Source organism: Balaenoptera borealis (assembly GCF_965194805.1).
Source record: "Balaenoptera borealis genome assembly, chromosome: 14".
Classification (NCBI taxonomy): Eukaryota; Metazoa; Chordata; class Mammalia; order Artiodactyla; family Balaenopteridae; genus Balaenoptera; species Balaenoptera borealis.
In genome coordinates, this window is record NC_138875.1 from 68747597 (window position 1) to 68770987 (window position 23391).

The 23391-nt window shown below is 38.3% G+C and overlaps 1 protein-coding gene and 1 long non-coding RNA gene across 5 annotated transcripts in view; one reads left to right on the forward strand and one right to left on the reverse strand.

The window, feature by feature from the left end:
• Positions 1 to 865, reverse strand: part of PITPNB (phosphatidylinositol transfer protein beta) — a 61394-nt gene extending 60529 nt beyond the window's left edge. Inside the window, exon 1 of one of the 2 annotated variants that reach the window (XM_082355617.1) lies at positions 736 to 865. In XM_082355617.1, the coding sequence (XP_082211743.1) occupies positions 736 to 755 (20 nt within the window). In that variant the 5' untranslated portion in view covers positions 756 to 865. The remainder of the gene's footprint in view (positions 1 to 735) is intronic. The other variant, XM_082355618.1, reaches the window with a different exon arrangement.
• A 70-nt stretch (positions 866 to 935) lies between these two features.
• Positions 936 to 23391, forward strand: part of LOC309611323 — a 61533-nt gene continuing 39077 nt past the window's right edge. Inside the window, exon 1 of one of the 3 annotated variants that reach the window (XR_014234443.1) lies at positions 936 to 1089. This is a non-coding gene — a long non-coding RNA (uncharacterized lncRNA). The remainder of the gene's footprint in view (positions 1090 to 23391) is intronic. The other 2 variants (XR_014234444.1, XR_014234445.1) reach the window with 2 other exon arrangements.

Sequence of the window (23391 nt, forward strand, 5' to 3'; positions counted from 1 at the left end):
ACTTCGCCGGTCTGATGCACCTGGAAACCCTTTTATATGACCAACCACATGTTAACGCCTCATCTAAACCCTAGGAAGTACACGGAGCCCAGAGTGTCACCCCATCTTAAAGATGTAGAAACTGAGACTCAGAGCAGAAAGATGGCTCTCCCATGAAGGGAGAGCTTCACTGCCCAGTGAAGGGCATGTTTTCCGGACTCCCGACTCCAGCATGATCTTCAGGGCACCTACGTCCCACCTCCAGCCCCGACACCAGGGCTACCTTTACCTGGCAAGCCCACCTCCCGCGGGTTACAGACAGGCTCCACTCCGGACGAAAAATCACAGACCCACCGCGTCTCCCCCACCCTCGGGCTTCGGCTGGGTCCCACCCGAGAGCCTGGGGATGGGCCCAGGTTCAGACTGGGGTGAGGGGGTTAGGGAGAGAAGGCGGGTCCCAGCGGAAACTCCCGGCCGCGCCTTCCTGAGCCACGCGCTGCGGCCGAGACCCTGCCGCCTCCGCCCCTGGGTGGGGAGAGAGCAGCACTGTTACCACGACAACGCCAGGGGGGCCTGGGGGCGCGCCGCGGAGGGGCCTCGAGCGGGCCGGGGGCGCGAGCCGGAGGAGGGGGCGCGCGCAGGGAGCGGCCGGCCCGAGGCTCGCTCCTTCTTAGGAATATTCCGCCACTTCTCAATCAATGAATCTCCCACCACCGCCGTCCCGGAACCTCGCTCACGCCCACCGATCCTACTCACAATTCTTTAATCAGCACCATCTTCCCGGAACCCCTTCACAGCTGCCGCCACTATCTCTACCACCGCCGCCGCCGCCGCCGCTACCGCCTCTCACGGCGCCTGCGCGGCCCCGCCCCCTGCCTCCCGGGCCGCTGCGGCGCCTGCGCGTCCACACCCTTCCGCCACGACCCGTCACGTCAGCGCGCGAGAGTAGCTGGCCCCGCCCCAGTTCCGCGCCCCACCCTGGGCTCGCGCGGCTTTCACTGCGGCTGTGCGGGCTCAGCGCCCGCTAAGCGCGCGCTCGGTCGAGTCGCGTCGGCGATTTCTCCGTTCAGTCAAGTTCTCTCGAGGCGGTTGTGCAGTCTACGCTCTCTGGTGAGTTTTCCAGTCGGTTCCCTCGAAGTCGTTTTCTGGTGACCAGAGCTAAACTTTCTCTCACAACTCTTGAGAAGGAGGCCCGCCTTCTTCACAGACCCCTCACTTCAGAAGTCCGTGTTAAAGACTCGAGACGGGTCGGAGAGGGGTTGGAGGGGTGGGCGGCTCGCGCGCCGGTTCCACGAGCCCAGAACCAAGCCGCGTACAGCTGTGGCTGCACGAGTTCCCAACGCCCACACCCCCTGCCCCCGAATCCAGAATCCCCCCGTGGCTGTGACCCGACCGCAGGGGCGTCCGACCCTCCCGACTAGTCCTCCGGGGGGAAAGGGGGTGCGCGCCCTTAGGTCCCGGAAAGGGGGCCTGTTGTGGGGAGACGCTAGCGGGTCCCGGTGAAGGCCCCACACGACCCGGGCGCCAGCCTGAAAGCCAGGAGGTGGCCTTTAGGAGGAGTTGTAGCGCAGGGTCACTCGCTTGCTCTGTGCTAGTCTCAGGTCTAGGCCCTGGGATACACCTGGAAGCAAAATAGACACGGTCCGTGCCCTCACTTGGAAACAACTAAGAATTTGGCGTAGTGATAAGTGCTCTTCCATGAATACGATAACACAGGGTAGAGGCGAAGGCAGAGTAATCAAGGAAAGGACTCTACGGAGGCCACGGTTGAGCCTGATGTTGTAAATAGCCCAGCCTGTGAAGATGGGGGAGGCATCCCAATTAGAGGAAAATAGACCGAGAGGCTGAAATACGCTTAGAGTAGTAGTTGAGGAGCAGGTGGAGGCCAGGTGTGGCTAGGACGTCTTAAGTGTGTGTGTGTGTGGGGGGGGGCGGAATAAGCTGGGACTAAGCAACTAGGCCATAGTAAAGAGTTTGCGTTGTATGCTAAGAACCATGAGAAGTTGTTGAAAGGTTATTAAAGGAATTTAAAAAATCATTAGAACACTTCTACATAAATTTATATGGAATACACCCAGTGGAGTTAGGGCTGCCTCCAAAAAAAGTAATAGTAGTGAAATATTTGTCTAAAGCTGGAAACTTTTCCTAAGGCAGTCCCTGGGATCCTCTGAGTTTCTTTGTTGTGTGAAGCACTATGCTAGTTATTGTGATGGTGAAGATTCAAGGAAACATGTGCTCTTACTTTCAGGGAGCTTAGAAACTGGGAGTAGCTTCTGTTGATTGGGAATCTGTTGTATGCCAAGTACTGTGTTAGGTAATGGAGATGTTTTATCTCATTTCACCCTTAGAACTACATTATGAGATAAGTGTTTTAGCATGCTTTAGAAAGGGGGAAAAGTGTTCAGAGAGCCAAGTTAAGTGACATTTGCAGAAGTCACTCAGCTAGCTTGTTTACAGAACCAGGTTTCAAACCTAGGTTTTAAAAACTTGAAAATCTGGTCTTTCCAGGACACTGACTTTTTTCTAGATAAAAATAAATAAAAAGTTGAGGCATGTAGACAGTATTTAGGACAAATAATTATTCTTAATTATGGGAAGAAGGAGGTTATGGTCAAAACATAGAAGATACTTAAAAGGTAAGAATAGACAATCTACAGATTTGAATACTATACCAATGAATATGAGCACTGGAAGATGGTTTTTTTAAGGTCCAAGGAGGTAATATTAGTTGCCAAACTTATAAGTAGTCATTTTAGTGGTTTCTCCCCAGGTGTTATGCAGGCTGAAGATATAAATAGCTTTAAAAACGTGAATAAAGTTGTGGTTGACATGCTTAATTAGTCATTAAGAAAAGTTAGAACGTTGCAGAACATTTCTGTAACTTTTGAAGTCTTCCCACAAGTGTTCACTAATTCCATTCTGTGCGTAGTACAGGTGCTGCTCATAGTAACACTCATACGTTTGTAAAGTAAATGAAGAGATAGTGTGCTGGGTGGAGCATAACTCTGAACTGGTATACAGCATGGACATTGTCTCCGTTCCCCATCTAAAGATTCATAGTAAAACACTCAATTGAAAACCACAAGATACGGACTTCCCTGGTGGCGCAGTGGTTAAGAATCCGCCTGCCGATGCAAGGGACAGGGGTTCGAGCCCTGGTCCGGGAAGATCCCACATGCCGCGGAGCAACTAAGCCCGAGCACCGCAACTACTGAGCCTGTGCTCTAGAGCCCACGAGCCACAACTACTGAAGCCCACGCCTAGAGCATGTGCTCCACAACAAGAGAAGCCACTGCAATGCGAAGCCCAGGCACCACAACGAAGAGTAGCCCCCACTCGCCGCAACTAGAGAAAGCCCACGCGCAGCAACGAAGACCCGGTGCAGCCAAAAATAAATTAATTTTAAAAAAAAAAGGTAAAGAAATTAGCCAGTTTAGGTGTATATATTTGTGGGCAACAAAAGATACTAATTCAGAATTAACTAGGTTGATAGAAAGTATGAAATCTGTATACCTAAATACCTGTACATCTGCTTAAGAGATAAAAAAGGCAGAATGAGGGAATATTGAAGAAGACTAGAGGGTAGGAAAGACGAACCATCACCCCAAAATGACAAAGAAGGAAATATAAAGAAAAAGATTATGGCACATGAAAAAAAATAAGCTAATGGATTGTGTGGCATTTTCTTGTTTTAAAACTAAAGATGTTTGATCTTATGCATTTTTGCAAATACGGACATACGATGGGATATAACTTACTAGTAATTGTTTCCGGATGTGGAAAATATCCACCCTGTTTTTTAAGCCTGATGTCTGTTGTCCCTTGTTCTAACTTTCATCCTTCAGCAAAGGTAACCTTTACACACAAGATGTCCAATCGAATTTAATTCTACAAGCCTCATATAACCATCAGTCTCATTACTTCTCGTATACAGTTTGGAACAGAGCTCGTTAGAGTAAGAATGATGGTAGATTTTACTGAGGCAAACCAAAAGATTTCTGAACACAAGCAATGTTTGGAACATTTATGCACCAGTTGATAAAGTACAACTCTGGTCAAAGAAATTTGGATGGTCCTTCAAATACTATAAGTGAATATGGCCTGTTTTTTGCCCCTAAGGAGACGTTCTTAACCTGGATCCAAAGACCTTTTCGTGGGTGTTCCCAGGGAATTTGTGAACCACTGAAATTATATACATAATTTCATGTCTATGCACATTTTTCTAGGGGAGATGTCTATAGCTTTTATTTGCCTTGCTTACTCTGCAATTTGCCATCCTGTTTTCTTTATCTTCTCCCCATTCCAGAATTATCTTGATTGAGATACTTTGATGAAAACCAGAAATATTTCCAAGAATGCATTAATACTGTCAAACATTAGGGCATAGGTCATAATATTGTACTGCTGTGGGAGAGACAGGATTGGACCTTGCAGTGGAAAGCCCTTGGCCTGAATCCTGGCTCTGCCACTAGCTGGCTCTGTACCTAAAGAGCTACTAATATCTACAACATAGATTTATTGTGAGGAATAAAAGTATGAAGCGTCTCTTACACGTTACCTGATATGTATTAGGTGTTCGGTGAATGGGTGAATGGGTATCATTTTAAAACTTACAGCTTTCAGAGAGCAGAACTGTGATTTAAATTAAGATATAATTAAGTTCCTCCCCTCTCCATCCCTAGGGGTAACTAATGCATGAATAGGAATGCGTATATTGATATATGTACATACATTCATATATATATTGATATATGGCTGTAATTTACTCTTTCACCTGCAGTGTATAGTGTAGATTTCTGTTCTTCTCTATTGCACCAACATTTGGTATTGTCAGAGTTTTTTGTTTTTACCACTTTATTGGTTTAAAAATGCTGTCTCACTCACTTTGTATTTTTCTACAGGGAGAGGATCTTTTCATGTTTACTGGCCATGTTCTTATTCTTTGCTCATTTTCCTGTTGGTTTTGATTTTTCTTTTTGATTTGTAGAAATATACTATAGTCACTTTGGACTCGAAGTTCCATGTTGATTGTGTGCACTTTATATATTTTCTTTCCATATGTGGATTGTTGTATCACTTTGTTTACAGCAAGATTTCTCAACCTCTGCAGTATTGACATTTTGGGTCAGATAATTCTTGGTTGTGAAGACTGTTGTGTACATTGTAGAATGTGCAGCAGCATCCCTGACCTCTATCCACTAGATGCCAGTAGCACCACTCCAGTCATGGTGATCCAAAATGTCTCCAGACATTGCCCATTGTCCCCTGGGAGCAAAATTGCCCCTGGTTGAGAACCACTGGTTTATAGTGACTCTTGTGCAGAGTTATTTATCTTTAAGAAAACTTTATTCCACTAACATTTTTTGGGTTTATATTATACGGCAGGTCCTAAGTGTTTCATTTGACCTAATGCTAACCTTAGCCCATTTACTAATCATAGCACATAGAAAATAGATACTACTATTATCCCTGTTTTATAAAGGAGAAATCTTGCTTATGTCTTCTAATGTAGAGGAGATGTTAATCAACTTTACTGAGCTATAATTTACAGACAATAAAATGTATCCATTTTAAGTGTACAGTTTGAAGTGTTTTGTCAAATATATATACTTCCGGTGATCCTTACCAAAAACAAGATATGTGACATTTCCATCGTTCTAAAAGGTTTCCCTGGGGACTTCCCTGGTGGTCCAGTGGTAAAGAATCCACCTTCCAATGCAGGGGACTTGGGTTTGATCCCTGGTCAGGGAAGTAAGATCCCACATGCCGCGGGGTAACTAAGCCCGCACGCCACAACTACTGAGCTCACATGCCTCAACTAGAGAGAGAAAACCTGCACACAACTAGAGAGAAGCCCATGCACTGCAATGAAGAGCCTGTGGGCCATAATGAAAGATCCCGTGTGCCAAAACTAAGACCTGACGCAGCCAAAAAATAAAAAATTAAGATAAAATAAAAGGTTTCCTTGTGCCCCTTTCCATTCGGTTCCCCCACACTCCCAGCCCCAGGCATGCGCATAACTGCTTTCCATGACTCTAAATTAGACTTGCCTTTTCTAGAGTTTCATATCATTGCATGATATACAATTGACCCTTGAACAACGCAAGTTTGATCTGCGCGGGTCCATTTATACACAGATTTCTTTCAGTAGTAAATACGGTATGATCCTTGGTTGGTTGAATACACAGATGCGGAAATTCAGATATGCCAACTGTGGGACTTGAGCAGCCTCAGATTTTGTTATTCGCAGCCAGTCCTGGAACCAGTTCCCCGTGGATACGGAGAAATGACTGTACTATGTCCTTTTTTGTTTCTGGCTTCTTACACTCAGCGTGTTTTTGAGATTCGTTAATGTTGTGTGAAGTTCATTCCTTTTTGTTGCTGAGTGATTCTCCTTTGTATGGATATATCAGATTTTGTTTACCCGTTTACTTGGTTATAGACTTTTGAGTTCTTCCCAGCATTTGGCCATTATAAGTAAAGCTACTATGAATGTTTGTGTGGAAGTCTTTCTGTAGATATGTTTTCATTTCTCTTGGGAAAATTTCTCTTGAATTATGAGGGAAGTAGACATTTAACTCTAGGAGAAACTGCCAAGTAGATTTCCAAAGTGGTTGTGCCATTTTACATTCCCACCAGCAATGTATGAGAGTCCAGTTGCTTCACATCCCCTTCAAAACATTTTAGCCATTCTAGTGGATATGTTGTAATATCTCACTGTAGTTTAATTTGCATTCTCCTGAAGACTAATGATGTTGAGCAGTTTTTCATGTGCTTATTGGTCGTTTGTACATCATTTGTGAAGTGTCTGTTCAAATCTTTTGACCATTTTAAAATTGGTTTTCTTTTTATTATTGAGTCATAACAGTTCTTTATATATTCTAGATATAAGTTCTTTCTCAGAGGTATTTGTTGTGAATATTCTCTCTCAGCAGCTTACCTTTTCACTTTCTTGATGGTATACTTCAAATAGCAGAAGTTTTAAATTCTAGGAAGTCTAAGTTATTTTTTCTTTTATGATTCATGCTTTTTGTGTCCTACCTAAGAAATCTCTGCTTACCCCAAAGTCACAAAAATTTTATTTTATAATGTTTTCTTCTAGAAGTTTTAAAGTTTTACCTTTTACATTTAGGTCTGCATTCTATTTCAAATAAGTTTTTTTTCCTCTTTTTTTATTGTAAAATATACATAATTTATCTTCTAAACCATCTTTAATTTTTAATTTCATAATGTTGTGAATCCATCTCCATAGCTCTTTTCACCTTGTAAAACTGAAACTCTCTGCCCATTAAACAATAACTCTCCATTCCCCCTCTCCCCAGCCCCTGGCAACCACCATTCTACTTTCTGTTTATATGATTTTGACTACTGTAAATATTATATAAGTGGACTCATTCAGTCTTATCTTTTTGTAACTGGCTTATTTCACTTAGCATAATATCCTGAAGGTTCATATTGTAGCATGTGTCAGAATTTCCTTCCGTTTTAAGGCTGAATGATATTCCATTATATGTATATACACGTTTTCCTTATTCATTCATTGATGGACACGTGGGTTGCTTTTACCTTTTGGCTATTGAGAATACAGGCATACCTCTGAGATAATGCAGCTTTGGTTCCCAACCACCGCAGTATAAAGCGAATATCACAATAAATCAAGCCAAATGAATTTTTTGGTTTCCCAGTGGATTTAAAAGTTAAACACTATACTATAGTCTATTAAGTGTACAATAACATTATGTCTAAAAACATGTACACACCTTAATTTAAAAATACTTTATTGATAAAAAATGCTAACCATCACCTGAACCTTGAGTTTTAATCTTTTTGCTGGTGGAGGGTCTTGCCTCGATGTTGACGGCTGCTGACTGATCAGGGTGGCGGTTGCTGAAGGCTGGGCTGGCTGTGGCGATTTCTTAAAACGACAGTGAAGTTTGGCACAATTGACTCCTTCTTTCACAAATGATTTGTCTGTAGCAGGCAATGCTGTTTGGTAGCATTTTACCCACGTTAGAACTTCTTTTAAAATTGGAGTCATCTTCTCAAGCCCTGCTGCTGTTTTATCAACTAAATTCACATAGTATTCTAAATCCTTTGCTGTCATTTCAATAATCTTCATAGCATCTTTGCTAGGTGTAGATTCTGTCTCAAGAAACCACTTTCTTTGCTCATCCATAAGAAGCAGCTCCTCATTCATTAAAGTTTTATCATGAGATTGCAGCAATTCAGTCACATCTTCAGGCTCCACTTCTATTTCTCTTGCTATTTCTACCACATCTGCAGTTACTTCCTCCAATGAAGTCTTGAACCCCTCAAAACTCATCCATGAAGTTTAGAATCAACTTCTTCCAAACCCCTGTTAATACTGATATTTTGACCTCTTCCTCTGAATCACAAATATTCTTAGTGGCATCTAGAATGCTGAATCTTTTCCAGAGGTTTTCAGTTGACTTTGCCCAGATCCATCAGAAGAATCACTATCTATGGCACGTATAGCCTTAAGAAATGTATTTCTTAAATAGTAAGACTTGAAAATTGAAATGACTCCTTGATTCATGGGCTGCAGAGTGGATGTTGTGTTAGCAGGCATGATCGCAACATTAATCTCATTGTATATCTCCATCAGAGCTCCTGGGTGACCAGGTGCATTGTCAATGAGCAGTAATATTTTGAAAGGAATCTTTTTTTTTTCTGAGCAGTAGGTCTCAGTAAACCATGTTGTAAACAGATGTGCTGTCATCCAGGCTTTGTTGCTTTGTTTATAGAGCACAGGCAGAGTTGATTTAGCATAATTTTTAAGGGTCCTAGGATTTTTGGAAGGGTAAACGAGCATTGCCTTCAACTTCAAGTCACCAGTTGTGTTAGCCCATAACAAGGGAGTCAGCCTGTCTTTTGAAGCTTTGAAGTCAGGCATTGACTTCTGCTCTCTAGCTATGAAAGTCCTAGAGGTGATAAAGATATTCCAGAGTTTTAAAGTTTCACATTTTACATTTGGGGCTTTAATCTACCCGGGCTTAGTTTTTGTGTATGGTGTGAGGTGCTGAGATCCTGTTTTTTTTCTCCCCCCCCCACCCCCGCCCCACACACATGGATAACAAATAATCTTAGCATCACTTATTGAAAGAAATGTTTGTTATTGTTGAAGTGGATGTTTGATTTTCCCCATTTCCTACTTTATAGCAGAATGTGGCTATAGCAGAATTTTCCCCTGTTTATTTCTTTGGAGGGAATATTTTATTTTATTTTTATTTTTATTTTTAAATTTATTTATTTATTTATTTTTTGGCTGTGTTGGGTCTTCGTTTCTGTGCGAGGGCTTTCTCTAGTTGTGGCAAGCGGGGGCCACTCTTCATCGCGGTGCGCGGGCCTCTCACTATCGCGGCCTCTCTTGTTGCGGAGCACAGGCTCCAGACGCAAAGGCTCAGTGGTGGCTCACGGCCTAGTTGCTCCGCAGCATGTGGGATCTTCCCAGACCAGGTCTCGAACCCGTGTCCCCTGCATTAGCAGGCAGAGTCTCAACCACTGCGCCACCAGGGAAGCCCCTTGGAGGGAATATTTTAAAGCAAATCAAAGACATATAATTTCTCCTACAAGTGTTATTGTTTCCCATGTCCTTTCAACCTTTATGTTTTAAGTGTGGCTCTTGTTAACAGATTGTATGTTTGTTTAACATTTTTTCTGATTTTTTAGAGTTCTGATATCTTGTCTTTTAATGTAAGTGTCCATTTCATTCATTGTGAATTTATTTCTACAATTTTAGGTTCATCTCACTGTTTGTATTCCTTTTATTCCTCCTTGTCATCTTTTGGGTTGAAGGGATTTTCTTATTCAGTTTTGCTCCTTTTCTCCATTTTGTTCATCTATTTTGGGGGAACTTATATGCTTTTGTCTATTTCAGTTATTATTCTAGCTTTTATAACATACATGTAAAGTATAAAAATAAGCAGTATTTTTACTCTCATTAATAGTACAAGGAGCTTAGAATAGTCTAACTTTGAATACAAGTTTGAACAATACACTGGATTTTATATTGGTCCCATTCTATTTTTCTCTTACAAATCAAACATTTTTTGTACCACTTTATACAATCAGTATTTTATTTAGATTTGCCCATATTTTAATCAGTATATCTGCTCATCATTCCCTTTCACATCTCAGCCCTTCCATCTTAGATAATTTTACTTTCGCCTGAAATTTGTCTTCTAAAATTTACCTTAATAAGGGTCTATCAGTGGCAAATGATATTTTCTTGGTCTGAAAATGTCTATATTTTGTCTTCATTCATAAAACACACTTTGATAGAGAATTCTAGGCTGAGATATGTTTTTTCTTGGCATATTTGAGATACTATTGCCCTGTCTTCTAGCTTTCATTGTTGAAGTAAAGAAATTAGTCATCTAATTCCTGGTCCTTTGTAGGTGATACATCTTTCCTTTCTAGCTTTTTAAGAAAAGGTTTATTGAAATATAACATGCATACAGAAAAGTGCAAAAAATCATAAATATATTGCTTGGTGGATTTTCAATAATAAAAACACTCACAAAACCACACCCAGGAATATAAAGACAGCATTACCAGAACCACAGAGGTCTCCCTTTGTAGCCCGTTCCAGTATTTACTATCTAAAAATGATCACTGTCTCACCTTATATCATGATAGGTTAGTTTTTTCTTATTTTGAACTTTTACGTAAGTGGAATAATAGGCTTTCTTTTGTGTCTGGCTGCTTTTACTCAGCACTATGTGAAATTCTTCCACAACAGTTTGGTTCATTCTCATAGAATATTCCATGTTACTGTTACTAGTCATTTGAGTTCTTTCCAGTTGTTGACTGTTATGAATAGTGACACTAATCTTTTAGTGACATTTATACTAACTTCTATTGTGTATATACTTAGATGTGAAAATGCTTGTAGTAGGAAACTGCCTAATAGTTTTCAAAAGTGGTTATGTCATTTTATGTACCCACCAGAAGTATATGAGGGTTCTGATTGTGCCATAAACTCATCAGCTTTGTTGTTCTCAATCTTGTGGCTTTAATTTGAATTTCTTTGATGCCTAATGTGCTTGTTGGCCATTCATATATCTTCATTTGTGAAATATCTGTTCAAATCTTTTACCCAGTTTTTAAATTGAGATGTAATTGACATATAACATTAAATTAGTTTCAGGTGTAAAATAATGACTCGATATATGTATATATTGCAAAATGATCACCACAATAAGTCTAGCTAACATCCATCACCGTAGTTACAAATTTTTTTCTTGTGGTGAGAACTTTTAAGATTTACTCTCTTAGCAACTTCCAAATATGCAATACAGTATTATTAACTATGGTCCCCATGCTGTACATTATATCCCCATGACTTATTTATTTTGTAACTGGAAGTTTGTACCTTTTGACCCCCTTCACCCGTTTTGTGTAACCCTACACCCCCAACCCCCCAACCCCTGCCTCTGGCGATCACCAAACTCTTCTCTGTATTTATGAGCTCAGTTTGTTTGTTTATTTAAGATTCTACATATAAGTGAGATTATGCTGTATTTGGCTTTCTCTGTCTGACTTATTTTACTTAGCATAATGCCCTCAAGGTCCATCCATGTTGTCCCACGTGGCCAGATTTCTTTCTTTTTATGGCTGAATGATATTCCATTTTTAAAAATTTAAATATGTGTATGGCATTTTCTTTATCCATTCATCCATTGATGGACACTTAGGTTGCTGCCGTGTCTTGGCTGTTAGTCTAAACAATGCTACAGTGAACATGCGGGTGTATATATCTTTTCAAATTAGTGTTTTCATTTTCTTCAGATAAATACCCAGAAGTGGAATGGCTGGATGATATGGTAGTTCTATTTTTAATTTTTTGAGGAACTTCCATACTGTTTTCTACAGTGGCTGCACCAATTTATATTCCCATCAACAGTGCACTAGAGTTCCTTTTTCTTCACATCCTTACCAACACTTATTTCTTGTCTTTTTTTTTTTTTTTTAAATTCACGTTCTTTTATTTATTTATTTATTTATGACTGTGTTGAGTCTTCGTTTCTGTGCCAGGGCTTTCTCTAGTTGCGGCAAGTGGGGACCACTCCTCATCGCGGTGCGCAGGCCTCTCACCATCGCGGCCTCTCCTGTTGCGGAGCACAGGCTCCAGACGCGCAGGCTCAGCAATTGTGGCTCACGGGCCCAGCCGCTCCGCGGCATGTGGGATCCTCCCAGACCAGGGCCCGAACCCGTGTCCCCTGCACTGGCAGGCAGATTCTCAACCACTGCGCCACCAGGGAAGCCCATTTCTTGTCTTTTTGATGGCAGCCATTCTAACAGGTGTGAGGTGATCTCTCATTGTGCTTTTGATTTGCATTTCCCTGATGATTAGTGATATTGAGCACCTTTTCATGGTATGTTGGCCATCTGTATATCTTCTTTGGAAAAATGTCTATTCAGATCCTCTGCCCATTTTTTAACTGGATTGCTTATGTTTTTTTGCTGTTGAGTTCATGAGTTCTTCATATATTTTGGATATTAACCCCTTATCAGATGTATGATTTGCAAATATTTTCTCCCATTTAGTAGATTGCCTTTTCAATTTGTTCATGGTTTCCATTGCTGTGCAGAAGCTATTAAGTTTGATGTAGTCCCCCTTGTTTATTTTTGTTCTTGATGCCTTTGCTTTTGGTGTCAGATTCAAAAAGATCATTGCCAAGACTCATGTCAAGGAGCTTACTGCCTGTGTTTTTCTTCTAGGAGTTTTAAGGTTTCAGGTCTTATGTTCAAGTTTTAATCCATTATTTTACCCATTTTTTAAATTGGATTATTTTTGTCTTGAGTTGTAAGTTGTTTTTTAAAAAATATATTCTGGATATGGGCTCTTTGATATATGTATAATTTACTTAATATATTGTTTACTAAATGGTGGGGTCTTTTTAAGGAACAGAATTTTAAGTTTTAAATTCAGTTTATCAGTTTTTTAAATCTTAGAGTTCCTGCTTTTAGAGTCCGATCTTAAGAAGTCTTTTCCTACCCCAAAGTTGCAAAGATTTTTCTCTTACATTTTCTTCTTAGAAGGTTTGGTCTTGCATCCTTTTCAAGTAAGTTTTTGTCTGTGGTGTGAAGTAAGGGTTGAGTAAGGGTTGACATTCATTTTTTTATACAGTCGCGTATTCAGGTGTTCCAGAATATATGTTACCCAATAACAGTTTTGATTTTTATAAGTTTGTTGTAAATCTTGAAATCAATCTCCCATCTTTGTTCTTTTTTCAAATTATTTTGGCCATCAATTTCTATATAAATTTTAGAAAGAGCTTGCCAATTTCTGTGAACACAAACCTGCTGGGCTTTTGAGTGGGGTTGGATTGATTAATCAGTTTGGGGAGAACTGACATCTTAACAATACAGTTGATCCTTGAACAACACATGGGTTTGGGGCCCCAGTCCTCTGCACAGTTGAAAATCCACATACAACTCATAGTTGGCCCTCCAACTACATGGTTCCTTCAGCTGTGCAGTCCCTCTGTATTTGTGGTTCCACATCCACAGATTCAACCAACCAGGGTATTGTGTAGTAATGTAGTATTTACTGTTGGAAAAAATATACGTATAAGTGAACAGCACAGTTCAAATCCATGTTGTTTAACTGTATTGAGGTTTCCAATCCATGAACATAGTTTATCTCCAGTTTTTCTTAAGTCCTCTTTAATAATTCTCTGCAGTGTTTTATACTTTTCAGTGTAAAGGTTAGAAACATGTTTTATTAAATTTATCCTAAGTATTTTATGTTTTGGGATGCTGTCGTTATTTTTTAAATTTCAATTTCCAATTATTAATATGTACATACATATTATGGTTGTTACATGTTCCTGGTGAATTGAACCTGTTATTGTTATGGAATGTTGCTCTATATCTTTGGTAATATATTTTATCTTGAAGTCTACATTATTTGATATTCATGTAGACACTCCATTCATCTCTTTCACACTTTTTAATTTTTTAATGGTATGTCTTTTCTTCGATTTACATTCTACATATTTGTGTCTTTTATTTAAAGTGTATCCCTCACAGACAGCATCTAGCTGAGTCTTTTTAATCCATTTTGACAACCTCTGCCTTTTGGAATGTTTAATCCACTAAAAATTAATGTAATTTTTGATATGGTTGTTGTTTATTTCCTTATTTTTTGTTCTTCTGTTTCTGCTTAACTATTCTCCTTTGTATTTTTAAAAGTGGTTACTCTAGGAATTAAAATATATAACCTTATTTTTTTTATAATCTACTTAGAGTTAAAATTTATGTACCACAGCATATAAAGTATAAGAATCAGCCAGATAGGTTCATTTAATCCATTTCTTTGTAAAGGTCTGTTTCCATCTGGTATCCTTTGCCTTCTGCCTAATGACTTCCTTTAGCATTTCTTATAATGCAGATCTGCTGACAATGAAATTTCTTAGTTTTCTTTCATCTAAAATCCTCTATTTCACCTTAACTCTTTTTTTTTGGCTGCCTTGGGTCTTTGCTGCGCGCGGGCTTTCTCTAGTTGTGGTGAGTAGGGGCTACTCTTCGTTGCGGTGCACGGGCTTCTCATTACGATGGCTTCTCTTTGTTGCGGAGCAGGGTCTCTAGGTGCACGGGCTCAGTAGTTGTGGCTTACGGTAGTTGCTCCACGGCATGTGGGATCTTCCCGGACCAGCGCTTGAACCCATGTCCCCTGCATTGGCAGGTGGATTCTTAACCACTGCGCCACCAGGGAAGTCCCTCACCTTGAGATATTTTTACTGGATATAGAATTCTGGATTAATTATTTTTTATTCTTTTGGAACTTTAAAGATGTTGATCCATTGTTTCTTCTGGGCTTTATTGTTTCTGATGAGAAGTAAGCAGACATTTTGAATCATTCATTATTCCTTGCATGTAATGTGTTTTTTTCTTTTGGCTGCTTCAAGATTATTCTCATTAATTTTGATTCTCATCATTTTGATTATGGCTGTGCCTAGGCATATTTTTCTTTGTGTTTGTTGGGGTTTGCTGAGCTTGCAAGTTTATATCTTGCATATTTAGTCAGTTTATGGCCATTATTCATTCCTTCAGGTATTTTTTCTTTTGTATTTTCTCTCCTCCTAGGAATCCAGTTACATACATGTTATACTTTTTCATGTTGTCCCACAGGTCCCTGAGGCTCTGGGTTTTTTAAAATACTTTTTCTCTCTAAATATTGTCTAATCTCTGTTGATGTCTCTTCAAGTTTCATATATCCTCCTGTTATCTTCATCTGCCGTTCGCTCATCCAGTGAAGTTTTTTGTTTCAGGTATTGTAAATTTCAAATCTAAAAAGTCCAATTTATTCCTTTTATATAGTTCTTACTTCTCTGCTGAGTTTTTATCTTTCCATTCCTTACAAGCATATTCTCCTTGATGTCCTTGAACGTCGGTGTCATAGCTGCTTTAAATTCCTTGTATGTAAAGTTCACCGTATGGGGTCCTCTCAGGGTCAGTCTCCATTGAATCTCTCTGAGTATGGTTCACATTTTCCTGTTTCTGTTTATGTGGAGTACATTTGGATTGCATCCTAGACATTGTGAATGATATATTGTAACGACTTTGGATTCTGTTATGTTCCTCCTAAGAGTACTGATTTTTTCTTTTTAAAAAACCAGACCATTAGGTTGGCTGAACTGAAACAGGAAACTCATCTCCTCCACAGTGGGCAGCAGGTGAAATTTTTCTTTAGTTCTTTTAACCTTTTAGGGCCACTTGGAGTCTGCTTTTCACATATGTGCTTCAGGGGTTAGCTAGAGATTTGGGCACTGTTTATAAACACTTTGGGGATACGTGTTTTTTGCTCCCTCCTTTGTAGCATTTTCCTCCTTAGGAAATGGCATTTTCCATTTGCCCTGAAATCTTTCCTCTGAGACAAGAAAGTAAGACTATAGAGTTTTTTATCTGAGCCTCTTGGCATGGCATGGATTGGGTCCTGCCCAGCTAGAAAATGGAAAGCTCAACCCTCCACTACAGAATCTTTCTGCTTCTGATTGCTCTCCAGTGCTTTTAGGGAGTTGTTGGTGTTTTGTTTTGTTTCTGTCCAGAATTTATAGTTGTTATATGTAGAATTGTTATTCCAATAAGAGTTACTCAGCCATGATTAGAAGCAAAGTCTCTGGGCTGTTTGTAATGCATGAGCTTTATAGATGCTCATCTGAGGAGAGCAGTAAGCCTTCATGAGTACCTATTTTAAGACATGAGTTACATGACAGGCAGACATAACATTAGCCGTGACTTTACTCCAGAGTTTGGCTGTTAGATTTGGGAGTAGTAACTGAACCAGGAACCCTTTATTAGAGTTAGTTAGATCAGGTCAAAGTATTCCTCCAAACTGTATGTATTGAGAACACTGCAAACTTACAGGGCAAGTAGTTTCAACAAGTGTCCAATTTCATATTCATATAGAGCCCAGTAAGGCAAAAGCTCATTTCATGTGGTCAGTAAATGTTAAATCACTCTGATAAACAGCTGCAGTCCTTATAAAATGATTCAAAAATAATATATAATATAGAGTTGTGATGGATTGGAGTGTGCCCAAGGAAAAGAAAATTACCTACAATATTAGTAAGTTCAAGAAACATAACCATCTGTGGCTTGATGGAGGGGGGGGTGTAACATAAAGATGCATGATGCCATTTGTAAAACTAATTTCTCTTTCCATTTAACCTCTTGTTGCCTAAGAAAATGCAGCTAGTAATTAAGATACCATTTTGGTCTTGCTTGTAAATGCTGTTGCCTTCATTAAATTTCACACTTGTGAAAAGGAGCTATTAAGAGACAGCCTAAGGTAACACTTTTTGAATAGCTAACTTTGTTAAAAATACTTTTCCAAATTTCTTACAATAAAATGTAATTGCATTTTCTGTTTTCACTCATGTGGAATCTTCTCACATGTTATCTGTTAGAGATAAGACTTGGTGATAGAGGGAATATTCTGTTAAGCCCAAGTAGTACAGTGACTTCGGAGTTCTCCTTTCCTTGCCATTTGTAATAAATAAAGTTTTCTGGTTTCTCTAATTTTTCTTACAATTCACTTCTCATAAGGTTTAGCTGGTGGCAGGGGAGAGATTCCAGAATATATACTATTTTGAAAGTGTCAAATTTTAAAAGATTTGTTATTGAATTAAAGTGGTTAGGAAGCAATCAGTAAATAATCATTGAGTCTGTATTGAAATACTAGAGTACCTTGATAGCACACCTGTAAAGTTCAAAACAAACAAAACAGGGTGGGGGAAGAAGAAAAGAAGGAAAAAAATCTATATAGTCTTTTTATTGTTGATAGTAATACAATCATGGACAATGGAAACATGTTCTACCTTATAAAAATGGGTACATAGTAAAGTTGTTGCTGTTGTGTATATGAACAGTGAACTTCTTGTATGACATGTCTTTGTTGTTTCACGTGTTATGATTTTTTCCATTGGAATTCTTAAGTCTTCACCTCTGTGACTGGTCTATCATGAGTATAGTTTAATAGATGAAAATGTTTTTAGATTAAACATTAGTATAACCCTCCAGCATTCCTGTATCAGGTTACCTGAAGACAGATCTTAATTCAAATGTCTTTATTAGTATCTCTGTCACATAGGAGAAACAGAGAGTGCTTCTTTCTCTCCACTCATTTTAAGTACATGTCTTGTTTTTAAAAAGTGACCGTAGTAACATGCTCACTTCTGAAGTTCTTTCTCCAAACAGATACTGATATGAGCATTCTCCTCTGTTGGCATTAATTTTAACCTCAAAAGACCATCTTGAAGAAAAGATGTCTAGTTTTATCTTTTAGGTTTATTTTGTCCTGTACTTCTTTCTAGGATTATCAATAGAATGTGCTGTTAGTGTGGATGAATTTTGTGATGTGAATACTTGCTACAGAGAACAAGACCAAAACTCTAAACCTACTTTGAACTCAAATGTAACATGCTTTTGAATCCAACAATTTTTGATCTAGTTTGAAATCAAATTACTAGGTTGTACAGTTGAAAGTGTTTTCTTCAGGTTAATACACAAAAATCTATAACCTTTATGTATATACAGTAACCACCTAGAAGATACACTGGAATAGAAATTCCCATTTTCAGTAGCAACAAAAAGAAATACTTAAGAATGAAGTTAATGCAAAAGTTTAAAAGCTATATGAAGATAACTTTAAGACATTCCTAAAATATACAAATGTGGACTTGAACAAATTGAAAGATATTCTGTATTATTGAAAAGGATGTTTCAGTATCACAAAGTTGTCACTTTCTCCCCATGTTAAAAAATAAACACAGTCCCAATAAAAAACTCAAGTTTTCTTCGTCAGGACACAGATTAATTATAAAATTTATATGGAAAAATAAACAAACAGGCATAGTCAGGAAATCCCTGAAAGAGAAGAGCAATAAGTTGCGTGTGGCTAGCCCCACCAAATATTGAAACATACTATGACTATAAAGCCTCTACAATTAGAAGAGAGTGGTGTGGTAATACCATAGACAAATCAATGGAACAGAATAGAAACTCCAAAACTAGACTTTCATACTTAAGGAGATTTGGTGTGTGGATATCACCATCTCAAATCACTATGGAAAAGATGCATTTTTTAATAAGTAGTGTTGCGATCATCGGATAGCACTTTGGAAAAAAATAATATTTGATCTAAACCTCATACTGCACACCAAAATACATTCAGGTGGGTCAGAGATAAAACAGTTGAACATTGAACAACATTGGTTTGAATTGCAGTTGGTTGAATCCATAGATGGGTAACTGCCAATAGGGAGGGCCAGCTGTAAAGTTACATGCAGGTTTTCGACTGCAGAGAGGGCCAGCACCCTTAACCCCCTCCTCACTGCCCCCACCCCCCGCGCCACATTCAAGGGTCAACTGTAATGTAAGAAATGAAACCATACAAGAGCTAGAAGAAAAAAATGGATGAATTCCTTTATAACTTGGTAGTGTCAAAAGCCTTTCAGACTCTGACTCGATGACTACATAAAAATAGCATTTGCATACCAAAAATACTATCAAATCAATGGCAAACTGGGAAATAGTATTTGCAAACTCTGTCACAAGGGGCTAATCTTAATATACGAGGAGCTCTCAAAAAATGAGAGATCAGAAACCCAATAAAACACTAGGCAGAAACTTGAACGTTCCAGTTCATAGGAAGGAATGTCTGATGGCATTTGAACATATTTAAAGATGCTCAAACCCACTCATAATAAGTGAAGTTCAAATTAAAACCACTATGATATGATACAGTGAAGTACTACTCAGCAATAAAAAAGAACAGACTGTTGATACCAAAATTATGCTATGTGAAAGATGCCAGACACAAAGGCTTCATACAGTGATTTCATTTATATGACGTTCTGGAAAAGGCAAAACTGTAGGGACAGAAATGAGATATGTAGTGGTCAGGGGGGTAGGGGTGGTGGAATGGGACATGAGGGAACAGTTCAGAGTGATGAAAATGTCCTATACTTTGGTTGTAGTGTTACACGAATGTATGTTCGTCAAAACTCATCAGACTGTAACCTAACAAAGGTGGGTGTTATTTTGTGTAAATTATACCTCAACAAACCTGAATTTGAAAACAATCAAATAAAAACCACACTATGGTATCATTTCTTACCAGTTTATTAAAAAACTCTAAAAGTTTTACTGTTGGAGATGCTGTGGAGAAACAGGCATTCTCATGCCTAGCTGGTGGTAGTGCAAAATGGTACATCCTTTATGTAGGGGAGTTGGTAACATCTAACAAAATCACATGTGCATTTATCCATTGGCCTGGCGGTTCCATTTCCAGGAGTCTACTTTCTTGCTGCATAGGTCCTATCTCATCAAACGATAAAGAGACTGCTGTTGTTAGTTGCTTGTGTATGCTATGGAGATTTTATTTAATGTATATATATGCAAGTAGACATTAACATTTTCCCCCTTGCACACAGATTTCTGCCTCATTTACACACTGTTCCATACTTTATTTTCTTCACCTAAGATATCTCAGAGATCTTTATATATTAGTACATAAAGGAGAGCCTATTTGTAGGGTTTGGGGGTTTTGTTTTAAAAAAAGTTTATTAACAGCTTCAGAATATATTCCATTGGGTATGTAATTTATTATGTAACTACTCTCCTTCTGATAGACATTAAGGTGTCTTTTTTTTTTAATACTGTCTTGATATTACAATGCTGCAAGGCAAAACCATTTCACATGTTTGCAATATATTTGTAGGATAAATTCCAAGAATTAGAATTGCTAGGTAAAATGAAAGGTACATGTTTAATTTTGAAGAGTATTAACAAGTTGCCATCAGTAGGGATCATACCAATTTTCACTGTTATCACTGATGTATGAGAATGACTATTTCCCCTCAGCCATGCCAGCAGAATTTGCTCCCAAGTCTTTGGATTTATCGTATTTTAGTTTTACCCTTTGGTTGGTTTTCTATTAAGTTGCCGATCTTATACATTAGAGAGATTAAATCTTTTGTGATATGAGTTACAGATATTTTCCCCACTTTGTCAGTTGTGCTTTGACTTTGCTTTTGGTGGGATTTTTTTTTTTTCATATATAGAAGTTTCTTATTTTTATGACGTTAAATTTCTTTCATAGTTTGTGGATTTTTTTTTTTTGAGACCACATGCTTTTTTTATTTTTTAAGGAGGGGAAATTGGGTAATTAAATTTATTTCTAGTTTGCTTTGATTTATTTTTTCCTTTTGGTTTTATTGAGTTGTAATTGACATACAGCACTGTATAACTTTACAGCATAATGACTTACATATATTGTAAAGTGATGACCACAGTAAGTTTAGCTAACTTCCATCGTGTATAGATACCAAAAAAAAAAGAAAAAAAAATTTTTTTCTTGTAATGAAAACTTTTAGGATCTTCTCTTTTAGCAACTTGCAAATACATCATACAGCAATGTTAATTATATCATCATGTAATACTTTACATCCCCAGTAGTTAGTTATCTTATAACTGGAAGTTTGTACCTTTTGACCGCCTTCATCCAGTACCCCTACCTGCTACCCTTCACTTCTGGTAACCACAAATCTGATCTCTTTTTCTATGGGTTTGGCATTTTTGTTCTGGGTTTTTGGGAGTTTGTTTTGTTTTTTAGATTCCATACGTAAGTGATATCATACAGTGCTTGTCTTTCTCTGACTTGTTTCACTTAGCTTAATGCCCTTGAGGTCCATCCATGTTGTCATAAATGGCAGGATTTCCCTATTTTTATGGCTGAATAATCCACTGTATATATCTATACCACATTTTCTTTATCCATTCATCTGTAGATGGACGCTTAGTTTGTTTCCGTGTCTTGGCTATTGTAAATAATGCTGCAGTGAACATGGAGGTGCAGATATCTCTTCAACATAGTGATTTCATTTCCTTTGGATACATACCCAGAAGTGGAATTGCTGGATCATGTGGCAGTTCTAGTTTTAATTTTTTGAGGAATCTCTATACTGTTTTCCGTAGTGGCTGCACCAATTTACATTCCCACCAGCAGTACACAAGGGTTCCTTTTTCCTATATTCTCACCAGGACTTGTTATCTCTCATCTTTTTGATGATAGTCATTCTAACAGCTGTGAAGTAATACCTCATTGTGGTTTTGACTTGTATTTCCCTAATTATTAGTGATGTTGAGCACCTTTTCATGTACGTGTTGGACATTTGAACATCATCTTTGGGAAAATGTCTATTCAAGTCCTTTGCCCCTGGGAATTCCCTGGCGGTCCAGTGGTTAGGACTAACTGCTAGGGCCTGGGTTTGATCCCTGGTCAGGGAACTAAGATCCCACAAGCCATGCAGCGTGGCCAGAAAAAGAAGAATCATTTGCCCACTTAAAAAAATCTGATTATTTGTTTTTCTGTTATTAAGTTGTATAAATTCTTTATATATTTTGGGTATTAACCCCTTATCAGATACATGGTTTGCAAATATTTTCTCCCATTCCGTAGGTTGTCTTTTCATTTTGTTCATCATTTCTTTTGCTGTGCAGAAGCTTTTTAGTCCCATGTATTTATTTTTTATTTTGTTCCTTGTGCTTTAGGTGTCATATCTAAAATACTGTTGCTCAGACCCACATCAAGCTTTTTTCCTATGATTTCTTCTAGGAGTTTTATGGTTTCAGGTCTTACATTTAATTAAGTCTTTCATCCATTTTGAATTAATTTTTGTGAGTGGTTTCAGATAGGGGTTTAGTTTCATTCTTTTACATGTAAATATCCATTTTTCCCAGCCCCATTTAGTGAAGAGACACTCTTTTCTCCATTGAGTTTTCTTGGCTCCCTTGTCAAACGTTAGCTGGCATTATATGCATGGGTTTCTTTCTAGTCTCTCGATTCTGCTCCACTGGTCTATGTCTGTTTTTATGTCAGTACTGTACTGTTTTGACTACTGTAGCTTTATAACATAGCTTAAAATCAGGAATTGTGATGCCTCCTGCCTTTTTCTTCTTTCTCAGGATTGCTTTGGCCCTTTGGGGTCTTTTGTGGTTTCATATAGATTTTAGGATTGCTTTTTCTACTCCTTTAAAAAATGCCATTGCAATCTTGATAGTGATTGGATTGAATCTAGATGGCTTTGGGTAGTATGGACATTTAAGAATATTAATTCTTCCAATCCATGAACACAGGATATCTTTCCATTTATTTTTGTCAGTTTGTGGATTTTGAGTTCAGTTAAAAAGGCCTTTCTTAGTCTAAAGTTATTAAAGAACTTTGCCATATTTCCTTCTAGTGTTGTTTTTCATTTTTTACATTTTACTATTTGATTCATATGGAATATACCCTGGTGTATAGTGTTCTTGTTTTTTTAAATAGTGAGTTATCCTAACAGTTTATTGAACAACCTATTTTCCTCCTAGTGATTTGAGATATCACCTTTACCACATATTAGCTTTTCAAGTGTTAGTCTATTTCTGTTCTTTCTATTTTGCTTCATTGACCTTCCTGTTACATGCTAGAACCACACTTATTGAGGCTTTTACTATTTTGTATGGCTTGTCCTGTTATTCACTTATTTGTTTTAAAAAATATATATATATATATTTTTCCCCCCCTCAGAGATTTTCTACCTTTTATATTTCCAAATGAACTTTAAAGTCATCCTATCTAGTTGAACAGCAACAAAGCTCTCCAAAACAAAACTCAGTACTAACCAGAAGCTTATTTTTTTAGATGTATTTTCTTCCTAAACAACACATAGCATACCATACACTTTGAATACTGGAATTTTTGGCTTTACATTTGAAGGATTAAAATACTCAAAATAACATTAAATAAAGCAGCAGTAGCTATAATAAATTGCTACTGTATCATAGTGGTGTCTCACAGCATCTATAAAAGCATTCACAATTATATTCACTAAGTTGCTTTTA